We start from the raw sequence: 18056 nt of genomic DNA, 5'->3' as shown, positions 1-18056 counted from the left end.
GGTTGCTGTGCCAGGTGTCGGCGGGTTACCTGCAGGTCCCTGCCCGAGCCTTCTCTGAATGCTGCCTGACCAGTCTTCGCGTACAAAGACAGGCTAGCAGACACACGTCATCACCATCCACACCACTCCGCACCACCACCCCCCTACCTCTGTGTAGAACACCTTATGCTCCACCACGTTAAGGTCCATTGTGAAGAGCCTGGGCTGCAACGTGGTACAGAATGTGTTCCCTTCCATCAGGCCGATCTGCGCATTGGCAGGCTGGTGTCGGAGTAGGTGCTTCTTAGGGGGGACCATATCCTGCAGGACCTGGGGAAGCCAAGGAGGAGGCACCACTCACCAGCTGCCCCTTGAGACACAAACACTTTTTAAAAATTTGAAAACCGTGTGTGAGATCCAAAGTTATTACAGATATCTTCTCACTAGGGAAGCGGAGATAAATTTCATGTGCAAAACCTGGGTTGTGGAGAGGCATGTAAGATATGTTAGCTCCTAAAGCTACAGGGTAACCTCTCTCTCCTTAAAAATAAAAACTAAAAAAAAAAAAAAAAAAAAAAAATCCAAAACAAAAAACAAAACCACAACAAAACAAGAATAAAACTACCAGACTGTGCCATAGCCTCAGGAACGCAGCCTTCTACTCTCTTGACTCTAACGATCACTGATGCAGCCGTAACTAGAAGTACACTGTTTTTTGCAAATCTCAAGTCATAAAGAGCAGGCACAAGGGTAGAGCTAGCCCTCTGTGTCTGTGGTTCTGCATCCTCAGATGCTTCCAAGTGAGAAGAAAACATACTTGAGGGAAAAATAAATAAAAAATAACGTGACAACGAAAAACAAATAAACTAATAAAGCATAACTATTTACATAGCATTTACATTGTATTAGGTATTATAAGTAGTCTAGAACTAATTTAAAGTATATGGGAGATTATACAAATTTTTAGATACCCATAAAATCTAAGGATAGGTACAGTGGTTCACACCTGTAATCCTAGCACTTTGGTAGGCTGACATGGGAGGACTGCTCGACCCCAGGAGTTCAACGCCAGCCTGGGCAACACATTGAGATCCCATCTTTACAAAAAATAGCTGGAAAAAAATTTTTAAACTAAAAAGAAAAAAAGGACATTTTGGGCTGGATAATTTCCTTAAAGAAAAGTAGTAATTTAAAAAGTTAAAAAATAGGCCAGGTGCGGTGGCTCACACCTGTAATCCCAGCACTTTGGGAGGCCGAGGCAGGTGGATCAGGAGATCAGGAGGTCAGGAGATCGAGACCATCCTGGCTAACACGGTGAAACCCCATCTCTACTAAAAATACAAAAAGTCAGCTGGGCGTGGTGGCAGGCGCCTGTAGTCCCAGCTACTTGGGAGGCTGAGGCAGAAGAATGGCATGAACCTGGGAGGCGGAGCTTGCAGTGAGCCGAGATTGTGCCACTGCACTCCAGCCTGGGCGACACAGCAAGACTCTGTCTCAAAAAAAAAAAAAAAGTGGCCGGGCGCGGTGGCTCAAGCCTGTAATCCCAGCACTTTGGGAGGCCGAGACGGGTGGATCACGAGGTCAGGAGATCGAGACCATCCTGGCTAACACGGTGAAACCCCGTCTCTACTAAAAAATACAAAAAAACTAGCCGGGCGAGGTGGCGGGCGCCTGTAGTCCCAGCTACTCGGGAGGCTGAGGCAGGAGAATGGCGTGAACCCGGGAGGCGGAGCTTGCAGTGAGCTGAGATCCGGCCACTGCACTCCAGCCTGGGCGACAGAGCGAGACTCCGTCTCCAAAAAAAAAAAAAAAAACAAAAAAAAAAAGTGAAAAAAAATAAAAAATAAACTAGCCAGGCGTGGTGGTGTGCGTCTGTAGTCCCAGCTACTTAGGAGGCTGAGGCAGGAGGATCACTTGAGCCCAGGAGTTCGAGGCTGCAGTGAGCTAGGATCGCACTCCAGCCTGGGCAACAGAGTGAGATTGTCTCAAAAAAGTAAATAAATGAAAATTTAAAAAGTATTAAAAAAGAAAAAATAAATCAATAAATAAAGTACACAGAAGATGTGCATAAGTTACATACAAATACCACACCATTATTACATCAGAGACTTGAGTATCCCAGATCTTGGTACCCACGCAGGGTCCTGGAACCAAGGCCCCCACAGATACCAAGGGATGACTGTACTTTGCAACACGGACGCAAAATTATAAACGGAGTATCATCTCAACTCAAATGAAAAAAAAAAAAAAAAGTCTCAACATTCTGTTGAAATTACGTTAGTTCTGGTGACAGAAATCTCACCTCTTTGTGGGGTTCCATGATCACCGTCACACTCTTCCCAGTGACCTGGGCCAACACCTGCAGCGAATGCATGGCCTGCTTCCTCACAGTGGAGTTTGGAGAGGTGACTTCTCGAACCAAGTCGTGTGTCACATGGTGGAAAGACTTTTCCTGGGCGGCCACAATCTCTTCAGCTCTCTCCTCGTCTTTTAAAGGCGTTGCGCACCGCATCAGAAGCTGCTCCAGGGTGGTCTTTGCCATGGCAACTGCGCCATTGGAAACCTGCAAGTCAGGGACGACTCAGAATGAAAGCAGGGCGATGCCACCCACTGCACCATCTCCTGCACACCCGTCTGCCATAAAGACTTTCACTGGGGGTCCATGCCCCTCTCGCCAGCTGCTTTAATGAAGTGACTTCACAGCACCCACTTGGTGCTTTAGTCCCTAAGTCGCCTACTCGGAAAACGTGGATCCTGCATTCACCAGATAAGCTGGCAATGCCCATCATGTTCTACTGCTGTGAGTCATATCTGCACACAGGTTTAAGAATGTGGCTCCTCTAGAAACAGCACATGAGAAGTGGAATTCCCCTTTTCAGACGCACTGAGTAAATACTTGGCCTGTAACTGTTCTTTATCAAAGCAAACAGGTAGTTGGATACCCACAGAAGACCTATGGGAGCTCTGAGCTGTCCTTTTAGCAAAAATGCTGAAATGAAATCTGAGTATCAAAGTCACCATGCTGCTTGGAGAGCATATTTGCAGAAGGATGTTATACTATTCTTCAGGAAACCACCATTTCAAAAACAGCATGGTTAGGATTGGGGCTGCCCGTCACCTACCTCTCCAGTTAAGTCCATCATGACAAAGAGAAGTGCTTTCAGGAATGTCTGCTGGTTCTGGAGAACCCAAGTGAGAGGCAGCCGCTCCATGAGAAACTTAATAGACACCACACCCCCCAGCTTTGCATACCACGCCTGTTCATAACAACACGCGCACAGGCGCTCCACGATGTAAGAAAACAGGGGCAGCTGGCAGGCCTGGAGAGGAAAATGAACAAACCACAACACATTACTGCAATTCTTTTTTTTTTTTCTTTTTTTTGAGACAGAGTCACTCTTGTTGTTCAGGCTGGAGTACAACGCTATGATCTCAGCTCACCGCAACCTCTGCTTCCCAGGTTCAAGTGATTCCCCTGCCTCAGCCTCCCGAGTAGCTGGGATTACAGGCATGCGCCACCACATCTGGCTAATTTTTTTTTTTATTTTTAGTAGAGACGGGGGTTTCTCCATGTTGGTCAGACTGGTCTCGAACTCCCAACCTCAGGTGATCCGCCTGTCTTGGCCTCCCAAAGTGCTGGGATTACAGGCGTGAGCCACTGCGCCCAGCCGCAATTCTTAAACTATCAGTTTCTAGAAGGCCCACCCTCAGGTACAGACACCCTCCAAATCAGAAGACACTCCTCAACCCTTCCTTACCCTCTCCTTGGAGCCCAGGATGATACTTGCAACATCAAATATCACAGCCAGGGCCACTTCCCCGATTTTGCAAAGCTCCTTTTCTTCATATGCCATACAAATAGCTATTGCGTCAATGAGAACCAAAGGATCCATCCCTTTCGAGCCATTTTCCTCACTGTGAAACATGGCTGTGCTGGGCTGGCTGCCCACCTGGTAGCAAGGCAGCAAGAAAGGGCCTAAAAGGAGAGAGAGGGGAGGCACGTGAGAGTTCATTTACGAGAACAGTCTTGTCCCTCAAACTGCAGAACTCCCCGATGTTTTCCTTGAAGTTAGAAACTCCATAAAAAGCAGGGCACGGTGGCTCACGCCTGTAATCCCAGCATTCTGGGAGGCCGAGGCGGGAGGATCATTTGAGGTCGGGAGTTTGAGACCAGCCTGGTCCAACATGGTGAAACCCCATCTCTACTAAAAATACAAAAATTAGCTGGGCATGGTGGTGGGCACCTGTAATCCCAGCTACTCAGGAGGCTGAGGCAGGAGAATCACTTGAACCCAGGAGGTGGAGGTTGCAGATCACACCACTGCACCCCAGCCTGGCCAACACAGTGAGACTCCGTCTCAAGAAAACAAACAAACAAACAAAAAAACTCCACAAAGCCAGCACTGAGATTTTAAGTCAACTTCTGTTGAACTGCAATTATATGTAAATTAAGCGGTCCGATATGCCTTTAGGCTATATTTTTCTGAATGTTTTCTATGATACACTGTTATTTTCAGATATTTCTCAATCATAACTCAAAAATATATTAGTTCAAAATGAGAACCACAGGGGTCGGGCACAGTGGCTCATGCCACTTTTATAATCTTTTACAATTAAATAAGCCCAGTACTTTCGGAAGCCAAGGCAGGAGAATCACTTGAGGCTAGGAGTTCAAGACCAGCCTGAGCAACATAATGAGATGCATCTCCATAAAAACTTTTTAAAAAATTAGCTGGGCATGGTGTTACACGCCTGTAGTCCTAGCTACTCAAGAGGCTGAGGTGGGAGGATCACTTAAGCTCAGCAGATAGAGAGGCTGCAGTGAGCCGTGACCAGACCACTGCACTCCAGCCTGGGCAACAAAGCAAGACTCTGTATCTAAAAAGGAAAACAAAACAAAAATTAAAAAATAAAGAAAACCACAATGAGGTAACCTTTTTTAAAAAAAATTGTTAAATAGGCCAAGGGGCAGAGCATGGGAATGACCATGGGTTATGCTCCAGATATTCCTAACATACAACAAAAAGCAATGGCATCCAGCTATGGCAGAGAACAGTCGGTCACAACATTATGAGGTAATGCCTCAGAGGTACCCAGGTCCAAGGTGGAAGTTACTGAGAAGCTTAGTTTTGCCAGAAAGACAATGTTAACATAGAAGAAACACTGAGAAACAAAGTGCTAAATTGTACAGTATTGACCGGTCAGGCCAAGAAAAGTTAAAGTGGAAAATTCTATGTGCTCTGCTGGTTGATCTTAAGGGTAAGGAGCTTTGAGGACACAAACTGGGCAGTGCTACTCCAGTGGGGTCTGCAGACAAACTGTGACTGGTCTGGGAGGAGATGCCAAAATTGACAGTAAGTTTTCAGAAACTTACGTAGCAACTGGCAGCATCATTACATTTTTATTTTCTTTTTTTTTTTGAGACAGAGTTTTGCTCTTGTTGCCCAGGCTGGAGTGCAATGGCACCATCTCTGCTCATCGCAGCCTCCACCTCCCAGGTTCAAGCGATTCTCCTACTTCAGCCTCCTGAGTAGCTGGGATTACAGGCATGCACCACCATGCCTGGCTAATTTTGTATTTTTAGTAGAGACGGGGTTTCTCCATGTTGGTCAGGCTGGTTTCGAACTCCCGACCTCAGGGGACCTGCCTGCCTCAGCCTCCCAAAGTGCTGGGATTATAGGTGTGAGCCAATGCACCCGGCCATTTTTATTGTCTTTTACAAAGACACCATCTACAATGGATTGGAAATAAAAATGAACAAATACAAGTGGTCCTTCACCACCAAGAGCACGAGAGCCACTGAAGCGGAGGTGAGCAGCCATTCCAGGCAGGAAGAACAGCAGAATGAGAATCCTGGGAGCAGAAACGGGCATCGCAGGGGAGACTGCGAGGCATGGGCTGGAGAGCAGGGAGCAGGTGATGGAGAAGTTTCTGGAGGGCAAGACTGGCCTTGGAAAACACAGTCAGGCAGAGGAAGGCGAGCAGTGAGTGTGACCACAAACTAACTGTTTCACAGGCAGCTTGTCCAAAAGCACCTGGACACAGAAGTATTATTAAATCGGGTCTATTTTACAAACAAAACTTGGTAGGTAATAACTTTCAAGTTGATATAGCGCCCACCACTGAAATACCAATTATCAATGTAGTAAATAGAAAATTAGAAAATAAAAGCCAAAAATCAATCAGTCAAACTCAGCTTTTTCTAGAACAACAAAACGTCCTGATCAAGTTTTTAAAGCATCCGAAGAAGTCAAAGAACCAATCCCATGCCCCACCGTGCCCCCGTGCTCACCACACTGTTGGGCGACTGCCACCATCGTATAGTGGCGGATCAAGCTGGCGACGAAGGGCAGGGCGCTGGGCCGCAGGTCCTTAATGACGGCGGACATGAAGGCGCCTGTCAGGGCCTGCTCAAATGTCTTCCGGGCTGGAGTGTCCTGGGCTTTGTAGCGATGTGAGATGATGACATTGGGGATGGTCTTTTCTGTAAAGCTGAAAGGCAAAATCGATCTGGCATCATGACACCCAACTCCTGAGCTGATGACTCCACCAGGACTTCTTTTTAAATTTTTAATCTGCTCACTTCCCTCTCATTCAGACAGGCCTGGGTAATTTCTCTGCTTTAAGTTCAGCAATACCTGGATGGAGTCTTGCTCTGTCACTCAGGCTGGAGTACAGTGGCGCAATCTTGGCTCACCACAACCTCTGCCTCCTGGGTTCATGTGATTCTCCTGCCTCAGCCTCCCAATTAGCTGGGATTACAGGTGCCCGTAACCACACTCAGCTAATTTTTTTTTTGTATTTTTAGTAGAGATGGAATTTCACCATGTTGGCCAGGTTGGTCTCAATGGTTTTGAACTCCTGACCTCAGGTGACCCACACTCGGCCTCCCAAAGTGCTGGGGTTACAGCACTCTTTTTCAGGCTGTAAGTTTCCCTCTGAGTATCACTTTAGCTGCATCCTGTTTACATTTGGTCACGAATTATCATTTTCTTGGCTCTTTTTCCCTCCCCCATCCCCAATCTTCCATGGAGGAACTTTCCGTCTGAGTGAGGTTCAAGATGTGCTGGTGGCAGATTTCTGTTTTTATCTGAAAACATCTTTATTTCATCCCTATTCATGGGTCATATTGCACCAGATACATGACTTTACGTTGGCAACTCTTTTTTCAGACTAAAGGTTTATTCCACAGTGGCTTTCACAGCTTCCAAGTGATCATTCATTTGAATGTCATCTTTTTGTTCTGCCATCTTTTAAGATTTTCCCTTTGTTTCTGATTTGTAGTTGTTTCACTATAGTTTGCCTGTATGGATTTCTTTTTATTTATCCTGCTTTGGATTCACTGAACATCTTGAATCTGCACACTAATTTTTTCATCAGTTCTGGGAAATTCTCAATCATTATGTCCCTCTGCTTTTTTTGAGGGGTTTCAAGTAAATGATGCTACTTCCCTCTACTCTTCATGTCTTTTACTTTCTCTTGAATTTTCCATCTTTTCTCTCTCTGCATGCGTTCTGGATAAGTATTTGACAATTTCTTAAAGGTTCTCTCTCTTTTTAATTTTTTGGGCAATTTTTATAGGTTTCTATTTCTTGGAGGTAATTTCAAGTTTGTCTTACATTAATTTAAACATTCTAAGCAAAGTTACAACCTAGTTCTGATCATCCTATAACACCTGAAGCCTGTGTGGGTCTATTTCTGCCTTCCATTGATTCTGCTGGCTCTTACTCATGTTGCTTTACTTCCTGGTGCATTTGGTTACCTTGACTCCTCTCTCTTCAACGTCCTTTAAACAACTGAGCACCTACTATATACTCAGCATCATTTCTGATGCTGTGAGGAATGTGAAAATAAATAGGAAAAATCCATCCCCTGAAACTTACAATGAAGAAAAATGGTATATGTGTGTTACCTCAAAAGATCATTACATTAAGGTCATGCACAGTCTCAAGAGGTAAGAGCAAGATACAGACATCACATGAGAAATATCACTGTGAACTGAAAATGCAGAGGGTCCACTGCATGCCTTTCAGGTGCCAGCTGCTGTGGACAGAATGGTGAGACAAAGGGAGGGAGAAGGGACCTGACCCTTGATTTCTTCATGCTTACAAACTAATGGAGGAGGTGACAAGACACAATAAAGGCAGGTGACCACTGTGATCCCTTCTAATTCTCAAGCACCCAGTTCTCCTTTCCATTTTCTCCAAAGCCTCAAGAAGAAGGAGTAGGTAGATAATATGGCATCTGCTGGACTTAAAGGAGCCTGCTCCTAGCACCAGGAAACCTGGGAGGCCCTCTACAGTCCCAATTCCTAAAGCAGGATCCACCCAACCGCAGAGAAGGAAGCGGCCGACATACTTGGGGTGTGCCAGGAGCTGGTAGAGTGCATGCTTGTTGTCCTCCAGGCTCATCATGGCCACCAGGAAGCATTTGATCACTTCCCACGCCTGCCTCCGGTAATAGGGCTCAGTGTTGGCACTTTTCAGGCAGTCCAGAGCGGTTTCAATGGCCTACGACCAAGACATAAAGAAACTATAGTTTGTGCTGGAATTACATGATTGTGAAAAGCTTTCACTGAAAGCATCTGCAGCACCCAGAAGAATCTTAATGCACGTTTCTAGACAGGCGCCTTAACCAACTAAGCCATGGCACCAGTCGCATGCATATTTTCTTTCGAAGAGAGCACAGTGGGCCAATACAACCTAATAGGTATTCACCTGATGAAGCTTCCAAAAGAGGTGGTGGAAGTATTATGAAATAAGGAATTGCACAGTTCAAATTAAAATGCCAAGATGGAGTTTAACAATTTCATGTTCAAATAGCCGATGGCAGATTACAGGAACTAAGTGAGCTCGGAGAGCCTCTTGTGGTAGATTTGCTGGGTTAAACCAGATTCTGCCTCACCTACACACACTCATCAAGGTCCTAATAAGAATAATAATGAACTTTCTGCAAAGCAGACTTTCTTGTGTCTAGGTTCAAAACTGAAAGATGGCTTCTTAAGCTTTTACTAAACTCACTCTTTAAGAAAGAAAAAGGTTGACATCATTTTTTGCAGAAAGCCTACATAGCTACATGCACACATTTTTATTCTTTCATTCCCATGGGGTTGACTGAGATAGTGGGGAAGACACAATCACACACAAAAGTAATCTGAAGCCTTTAACAGGCAAGATATTCACTTTAATAATAATTATGTACGTATAAATCAAATAACTAATCTTTGTTAAAAATTTACCCAGGCCCTGTGTGAGGAACCAGGAGAGGGTGACGACAGGGACAGAGGCCCTCCCCCTCCAGCCCCTGCCAGGCTTGGAGACACACAGTGCACACAAGCATGACAACAGCTCCTGCCTGGATGAACTCCAGCTTGAGTGTCCGTGCTCTTTGTGGGTACTGAGAAACTGTGTGTGATCTGGTCACTAACAGTCTTTCTAAAATTTATTTTTAAGAATCAATATAATCTACGAGTCAATTACCTTCCAAAAAACAATCAAGGACTGCCAAGTGCGCCAAAAGCAGAATGGTTTAATGGAAACTCACTGGCGCTTGGCTTAGCCATGGTCATCTTTCCCTTTACCTCATGGGCTCCTCAGCTATGAGGGGTGTGCTGCAGCCAGTGCCAGCAGGATGCCGTCCTGCTCAGAAAGAAAGCCTTGAGGGGCACCACGGTGAGCCTCTGTAAGGGGGTCCGGACCCTTACAATCCTATCTCACACTTTTCTGCAAAACCTGATTTCTTCCAGACTTCAGCTGTTTTGGGGCAAAACTACTTCTAAAGGGATTTTTTTTGGGAGTGGGGGGAGCTCGTAGTCTATACAGAGTCAAATAAAAGTCAGACGCTTTAGTTTTCACTACTAATACTAACCTTAACAAGGACGCAGCTAAACAAGCAGAATTTTCTCTTAAGGAAATTACCTAAGATGTGGGAAAGTACTGCAAGCACAAGGATGCTACTATTTTCAAAAGACAGAATTTTAGCCATCCAGTTTTCTTAGGAGGAGAGTAGCATTCAATTGGAAAGCATGTGGATAAAGGTTTGGGTTAGAAGCTGAGACTGCACCTACCCTGAGGCTGGAGAGGGAACAGTGCTTCAGAAGGTGGGAGTTGGGGAGGGCTGGGGAGGAGGCACAGGCTTGAGAAGTTGGGGGGACAGGCAGACTGAGATGATGACACAAAACAACTCCAGAGTGACGCTTATCTGTACTGGCATCTCCCTCCCCAATGTTTACTCATGGACACAGAAGCCACTACATGGGCACACGTCTTCTACAGAGGTAAACACGCCCAGCGCTACGCGATTATGCAGCAGGGCAGGGTGGAGTTAGCCAGAGCAAAGGGAGGGCCTGGAGCGGTTCCAGGCCACACAATGCTGGCTGAAGATCAGATCTGCAAGAGGCTCAGGACCCCAGCAGGCAGCCAGCTTACTGAAATGCCCAACTCATGCGGATCCACTCAAAGACTACGATAATATCCTTAAAAAAATACCCAGTACACATCAGCTAGATGATGTCCTGCAAAGACGTGGAAACAAGTGCTGACACCATGTGGGGAATGGCTGGGGACAGAGTCGGGGAAAACGCCAACGTGACGATGGGACGATGTTGACACAGAACTAGGACAGGGAACAGAAAAGTCAGCAGGGCAGGGAGGAGAGATGGCAGGTATTCAACATGGACAGGGCAAAGGCAGCGGGCGGGATACTCCAGCAGGGTGCGGGGGCACTGTCTGTTTTTACATAGTAAAAACGAGGGTCTCTAAAGAGTCTGAGACCCAGGAACTGTCAGCAGTGGGATGAGAGCCAGGAATGAGACAGAGAGAGCTGCGTTTTGATAGAGAATGGGAGAACGCGAGGCACTGCATGTGGCTGCGAAGAGAGAGACACATGGACTCAACTCAGGTTCTCAGTAAGCCTGCTAGGCATCAGAATGGACGGAGTTCACGGCGGGATGGGCTGGCATCTCCTCCTGGTCACCAGGAGAGAGGGCTGCTCCAGGGTCCCAAGTTCTCAGGTGACACAACTCCACTGGCCTCCCGGCGTTAGGAAAGCCCCTGTGCCAACCAGGCTGATCACCTGATACATCTGGTTCTACTCAGAGATTGCCTAAGGCACGGGTCTAATTAACATTTCACATAGACTGAAGCAGTATCTTCATAAGGCTTAAATGAAACAACGTTGTCACAGAGTTCCAAGCTTACCTTCTCCATGGGGAGCTGGAGGGAGGCTTTGCAGTCGGAAAACTCCACAGTGATGCTGGGGCCCTGAACCTCAGTCACAACGTAGTGCAGCTTCTGCGACTCCTTCAGCATCTTCCTGTTACTGCCACCAAACTTACCGAGCACACGGTAGGCCACGTGGGAGATGCTGTCAGCAGGGTTGCGTAAGGTGCGCCACAGAGCCTGAAAATCAGCATGCTTTCATTAAGGTCCTCTTAAGGTAATGCCTTCACGAGGTTCAGATCAAAACTCAAAGGGAGGCCAAGGCGTAGTGGCTCATGCCTATAATCCCAGCACTTTGGGAGGCTGAGGGGGGTGGATCACCTGAGGTCAGGAGTTCGAGACCAGCCTGGCCAACAGGGCAAAACCCCGTCTCCACTAAATATACAAAAATTAGCTGGGCATGGTGGCAGGCAGTTGTAATCCCAGCTACTTGAGAGACTGAGGTGGGACAATCACTTGAACCCAGGAGGCGGAGGTTGCAGTGAATTAAGATCACGCCATTGCACTCCAGCCTGGGCAACAGAGGGAGACTCCATGTCAAAAAAAAACCCTCAAAGTGACGAAACACTGCTTGGCGACAATCTTTCCTCCCAGCTCTGTTATCCAAACACACTGCTCTCCCTTCTTTGGGGAAACCAATGTTACTAGTCTTGCACGTTCTTCCAAGGAAGTTTTATGTCTTTATAAAGAGAATACACATGTAAACATAAATGTTCATCCATGCTCTTAGAATATAAATAGCAGCATATTTTAAGGGCTGCAGAGCTCCAAAGCAAGAAAACTAAGCAGTATCTCGTTTAGGCACATGCTGCTCAGGCCTGTAATCCCAGCACTTTGGGAGGCTGAGGGGAACAGATCACCTGAAGTCAGTAGCTCGAGACCAGCCTGACCAACATGGAGAAACCCCGTCTACTAAAAATACATAATTAGCTGGGTGTGGTGCCACATGCCTGTAATCCCAGATACTGGGGAGACTGAGGCAGGATAATCGCTTGAACCCGGGAGGTGGAGGTTTTGGTGAGCCAAGATTGTGCCACTGCACTCCAACCTGGGCAACAAGAACAAGACTCTATCTCAAAAAAAAAAAAAAAAAAAAAAAGGGTGCAGAGGGGCATGCAGGGGGATGCAACTTAGTAGTAAGGTTCCAGTCGTGGGTGGGATGGCAACTTCTCAGGTTTATTAGGTCTATTTATTAGGCTTTATAACTTACAAACATGACATAAATTGTCTCATACACTTCAAATCTTACATTAGAAAGGGTGGCAAAGGAAAAACACCGATCACGAAGGCACCTGCATTACAGGACTACGGAGAAGAAGTAAATTAATGTGGACTCTGCATTTAAGAAACATCCACACTCAACTGTTGCAAAAAACTCGGTAAATTTCCCCCCATTTTTTTGTGTGAATTATCGGAGGTCCTAAAAATTACTACAGGTCACTGTGTAAGTCTATTTTTTTTTTTTTTGAGATGGAGTCTTGCTCAGTCAACCAGGCTGCAGTGCAGTGGTGCAATCTCGGCTCATTGCAACCACTACCTCCCAGGTCCAAGCAAGCAATCCTTCCACCTCAGCCTCCTGAGTAGCTAAGATTACAGGCATGCACCACCATGCCCAGCTAATTTGTTTTTAGTGCAGACAGGATTTCACCTCGTTGGCCAGGCTGGTCTTGAACTCCTGACCTCAAGTGATCCGCCTGCCTCAACCTCCCGAAGTGCTGGGATTACAGGGGTGAGCCACCACACCTGGTCATAAGTCTATTTTCTTAAATCACCTTCCGTTTAACAATGCCAAATATTCACGTCTAGCAATACTCAACATAAAATCTTGGAACTTTTCCCTAAACCAAGCAAAATTCCAATTTCTCTTACGTTCCTGTAGATTCAAACAGGCTTCTTAGTAATTGTCAGAAAGGTGGGGTCTAAGACCTCTCGCCTCATCTACCCTCCATCTGGCCCACCCAACCCTTGGGTGTCCTCAGGAGGGGGCAGCCCTGGGAACAAGCACGCCCTCCCGCTGTGCTCGCATGGTCTTAGTTGGTTGATGGAACTAGGAGAGGCTGACCCTGTGCCATTCATCTGGAGGCCTGTGGTGGTTCCTGTGGCCTTGACCCTGTGTGTGTCTCTCTTGGGCCATCTGCCTCATGGATGGTGAGAAGGCCTAAGAACCACCCCCTCCTCCTCTCCCACAAGCTGCACATGCACCCTAGGTCAGGCGCAGGGTCTGTCTTGTGGAACCAACCCTACTGTTCTAAAGGCAGGCTCTCATCAATCCCCCAGTGACCAGCAGGGACTCTGACCCACGCCCTATGCCATCTTTACCTTTTTTTTTTTTTTTTTTTTTTTTTTAACAGGGTCTTGTTCTGTCACTCAGGTTGGAGTACAGTGGTTCAATCATGGCTCACTATAGCCTCAACCTCCTGAGTTCAACTGATTCTCCCACCTCAAACTCGTGAGTGGCTGGGACTACAGGCATGCACCACCATACCCAGCTAATTTTTTGTCTTTTTAGTAGAGATGGGATTTCACCATGTTGCCCAGGCTGATCTGGAACTCCTGGGCTCAAGCAATGCTCCTGCCTCAGCCTCCCAAACTGCTGGGATTACAGGTATGAGCCATCACGCCTGGCCCCTATGCCATCTTCTTCCAGCCTAGATGAAGCCCAAGATCTAAATCTCAGGACAGGGAGGGAAAATCTCCCAACCTCAAACTTAGTCCTAGCTGCAGTCTCCAATCTAATTTGTCCAGAGACTCCTAGGAGTAACTGAGCCTCCATCATCTAAAGTTCATACTCTCACTCCTATCTGGGGCTAAATACCTGCTACTACAGGGGCAGATGCTTTGAGACACACACTCTAACCCTCCAACAATTACCAACCAGATCACAAATCAGTAACAATAGCAAAATATGTAGGAAAAACTAACTTTAACATATCAACTTTTTTTCTTTTTCTTTTTTTTTTTTTTTTTGAGATGGTTCAAGCGATTCTCCTGCCCAGCCTCACAAGTAGCTGGGATTACAGGCGCTTGCCACCAGGCCCGGCTAATTTTTGTATTTTTAGTAGAGACAGGGTTTCGCCATGTTGGCCAGGCTGGTCTCGACCTCCAGGACTCAAGTGATCTGCCTGCCTCAGCCTCCCAAAGTGCTGGAATAACAGGCATGAGCCACCGTGCCTGGCCAACATATGAACTTTAATAAACAAATATACAAATGTCTTCAAAACAACCTCCTTTATTATCTGCTTCTTATTCCCTCTGGGTAGGGTGGAGCAAATACCTGTATTTTTCCTTTAGAGTAAATATCCCTTTACTATGCAACTGAAGATCTTTTCTGGATAGAGAGGTTCTCACTGGAAGCAATAGTGGCCATATAGTAACCATAACACCTGCCTTCATCAGTCATCAACTTATTAAGAATATAACCCTCTCCAGGCACAGTGGCTCACGGCTGTAATCCCAGCACTTTGGGAGGCTGAGGCGGGCAGATCATGAGGTCAAGCGTTTCAAACCAGCCTGGCCAATATGGTGAAACCCCAACCCTACTCAAAATACAAAAATTAGCCAGGCGTGGTGGTGCGCACCTGTAGTCCCAGTTACTCAGAAGGCTGAGGCAGAACTGCTTGAACCCGGGAGGCGATGGTTGCAGTGAGCCGAGATCGCACCACTGCACTCCAACCTGGGAGACAGAGCAAGACTCTGTCTCAAAAAAAAAAAAAAAAGAAAATAACCCTTGCGAAAGCTCTCTGAAAAACAGGCAATGCTGCAAAATAATGTCCATTCAGTACCAACAGTATTTCTTTACACAATTCCTTTTTCCTTTTTTTTTTTTGACAGGGTCTGACTTTGTCACCCAGGCTGGAGTGCAGCAGTGTGATCATGCCTCGCAGCAGTCTCGACCTCCCTGGGCTCAGGTGATCCCCCTGCCTCAGCCCCAAGTAGCTGGGATTACAGGTGTGGGCCACCATGCTTGGCTAATTTTTGTATTTTTTGTAGAGATGGGTTTTCACCATGTTGCCCAGGCTGGTCTCTAACTCCTGGGTTCAAGCGATCCACCCTCCTCAGCTTCCCAAAGTGCTGGGATTACAGTCAGGAGCCACCGTGCCCAGCCTTCTTTACATATTTCAATCCACCAGAAGACTCACGAAGATGAAGTAAGCAGAGAGCTGCACTGGTCCATCTTGCAGAGAGCCCACTCTTGAGTACAGAGAGCACAATGACAGCCCACTGCTTCCGGGGAAGCAGCCAGCTAACACCCTCACTAAGATCTTACCTGCATGAGCTCTGCGCGCACCGGCTGGATGTGGTCATAGAGGAAGTCGGGCTGCAGGTTGTCCACACACAGCTCCAGCGTCCTGAGGCCTTGGCTGACCAACGTCTGAGAGCCATTGAGTGCAGACACCAAGGGATCCATAAGCATGGGCAGGTACGGCAAGAGCGAGCTCAGCCGCACGGGGACAGTGAGACACAGCTCCACAAAGAGGTCCTTCATGTGCTGCTTGTGCAGGCCACTCTGAAGCATGTTCAGCCCTAGGGAAAGGGGTGCAGCCATCAGAGAGAGAAGACGCTCCCCAGACTCAGGCCCAGGTGAAACACCAAAAGAACTGCCTGTTGCACACCAGCACGACTGCAGGGAGACCTCTGTGCCCTTAGAGTCCATCCTGTAACATCTGTCCCATAATTGCACTCATGACCCCTTCTGAGTGGCAACAGCAGGCCGTATGTAACTGTTATAAATTATAATTTAAATTATAATCATAGTACTATATCCTTTTAATATCATAAATTATTTTTTAATTATGTTGTACTATCAGACTTCCAGTAAACCACAGCTGAGGTCTATTCTCTAAACAGTTTTTAAAACTAATTTTTGTGTATTATAAATGGCGAGGAGCCTCTTTCTGATAAAGTCCACCTCCCCACCACTCATGAGGACAGTTAAGGCTTTACTGATCCCGCTCCTGAGACAGTGCCACTGAGAGCCGAGACTGGCTCGAAACAGAAAGGCATGTGGCAGTGGACCCGAGAAAAGCCACGTCCTGTGCGGCACAGGCAGGCAGGATGAAGGACGAGAACTCAGGGAGAAGAGGAGCCATCAGGGATGGCCTCATGGGGCAGCAGAACCAGGTCCCAAATCCAAAGGATGAGGAGGATGGAGGAGGGCAAGGGGCTGAGTTCCCAGCACAGGGTCAGCATGAATGAGACCGGGAGGGAGGAACACCCTTGGGGACAGCTGAGAGCCCAGGAGGAAATCAGACTGTGCAAACAGGGGCTCGGGCAGGGATCCACCGAAGACAGGGTTAAATCCGGACATGGCGCCAGGTTATGGGCCCCTCTCATGGCAGATTCATCGCCATTTCAGTCAACAGTAAAGGATGTCCCTGCTGCCTCCTGGGGAGCCTATGTCACTTCTCTAAGGAAGTTAAGGAAATACATGAGAAGGGTCAATCCCTTGCCAAGAGTTCACCTTACCAAGAAGTGTAATGAATTCCTGGGACAGTGTTTCCAATCAGCACACACCCCGTAAGCATTCAGTGAACCCAGATCCCTGTTAACTACGTACCTTGAGAGCATTCCTAATTATACAAGAATTACAGGATTCTAGCTATGCAAATAAGAAGCTAAATGAAAATATAAACTAACTGTAAGTCAGCTTCGTCACCTGCTTTTTCTTTTTTTGTTCTGATTATCTTTCAATTGAGGGATCTCTGATCTTGCTAAACCACTAGAAACCACTTTCTAGACTTGCTTACCAAACACTATGAAAATGCAACCAAGCCCTAGGCAGGACAACTAAAACCTAAATCCCATTCAGTGCTGAGGAGGGAGGGGAAGGGCCCATCCCTGAAGGCAGCGCCCTTCAAAGTCCCAGTGGGGGACCGGGGGCGCAGGGAGGCAGCGGATGTGCCACATCCCAACCCACCAACCACGACCCTCACCAGTTACAGAGGATGAAACCCAGCAATCAGATGGCTAGACACATGACTAAATGACACACAAGACTAAAAGGCAACCAAAGTCACTGCTCTGACCTTGCAGCAGGTTTGGAAGGAGAGGCAAGAACTCCTGATACAAGAGATCGTGGCTACCTCCACCAATAGAGCGAAACAGCGCCCGTAGCAGCAAGAAATAGTTGTAGGGTTCCTTGGCAGTCTGTGCGAGCTCCATAGAGCTGTTCACAATCTTGTGCAAGTGAGGCTGCAGGGTGGAGAAGATGCAGATTAGTGGCATCTAAATGAGGAGGGTCTATACCCTCCAGACTCTTAAAGTGTCACTGCAATCCGACAGCAATGGAAGGCAATTCTGATGTGTTTACTTCAAAGGAAAAAAAACCAAATAAGCACATTCCAATCTTTATTTAACTCAAAATAGTTTATCTTAAAGTATATGTTGGTATCTGTAACAAATCAAATGCAAAAAGTAACCTACAGGGGCCAGGCAAGGTGGCTCCGGCCTGTAATCCCAGCACTCTGGGAGGCCAAGGCAGGCGGATCACCTGAGGTCAGGAGTTCAAGACCAGCCTGGCCAACATGGTGAAACCCTGTCTCTACTAAAAATACAAAATTAGCCAGGTGTGGTGGCACATGTCTGTAATCCCAGCTACTACAGAGGCTGAGGCAAGAGAATCGCTTGAGCCCAGGAGGCGGAGGTTGCAGTGAGCTGAGATGGCGTCATCACACTCCAGCCTGGGCAACAAGAGTGAAACTCTTGTCTCAAAAAAAAAAAAAATGTAACCTACAGGAACTGTAATTGTACCACCAAATAAGATGTATGCAAAGTGTAAAAAAACCTCAGAAGACACTGAAGATTACAGTGTTTTGGAAGACTTAATTGGGGAATATTTTTGTATAAATCTTTCTTTTA

The 18056-nt window shown here is 46.8% G+C and overlaps 1 protein-coding gene across 23 annotated transcripts in view; it reads right to left on the bottom strand.

Moving 5' to 3' along the window:
* Positions 1 to 18056, bottom strand: part of TRRAP (transformation/transcription domain associated protein) — a 136347-nt gene that overhangs the window by 81006 nt on the left and 37285 nt on the right. For 21 of the 23 annotated variants that reach the window (XR_012432216.1, XR_012432217.1, XM_005549119.5 and 18 more), the window contains 9 exons: positions 17225 to 17390; positions 15466 to 15722; positions 11178 to 11378; positions 8338 to 8489; positions 6272 to 6471; positions 3738 to 3955; positions 3102 to 3299; positions 2282 to 2542; positions 148 to 309 (listed from right to left, as the gene is read on the bottom strand). Coding sequence is in view for 21 of the 23 variants with exons in the window: in XM_005549119.5 (XP_005549176.4) it covers positions 148 to 309; positions 2282 to 2542; positions 3102 to 3299; positions 3738 to 3955; positions 6272 to 6471; positions 8338 to 8489; positions 11178 to 11378; positions 15466 to 15722; positions 17225 to 17390 (1815 nt within the window). In the remaining 2 variants the exon portion in view is untranslated. The remainder of the gene's footprint in view (positions 1 to 147; positions 310 to 2281; positions 2543 to 3101; positions 3300 to 3737; positions 3956 to 6271; positions 6472 to 8337; positions 8490 to 11177; positions 11379 to 15465; positions 15723 to 17224; positions 17391 to 18056) is intronic. The other 2 variants (XM_005549120.5, XM_074034445.1) reach the window with 1 other exon arrangement.

The sequence above is a fragment of the Macaca fascicularis genome, chromosome 3 (genome assembly GCF_037993035.2).
Source record: "Macaca fascicularis isolate 582-1 chromosome 3, T2T-MFA8v1.1".
NCBI classification, from domain to species: Eukaryota; Metazoa; Chordata; class Mammalia; order Primates; family Cercopithecidae; genus Macaca; species Macaca fascicularis.
Note: the sequence above shows the minus strand (reverse complement) of the source record. Positions and strands in the feature narration are given on the sequence as shown.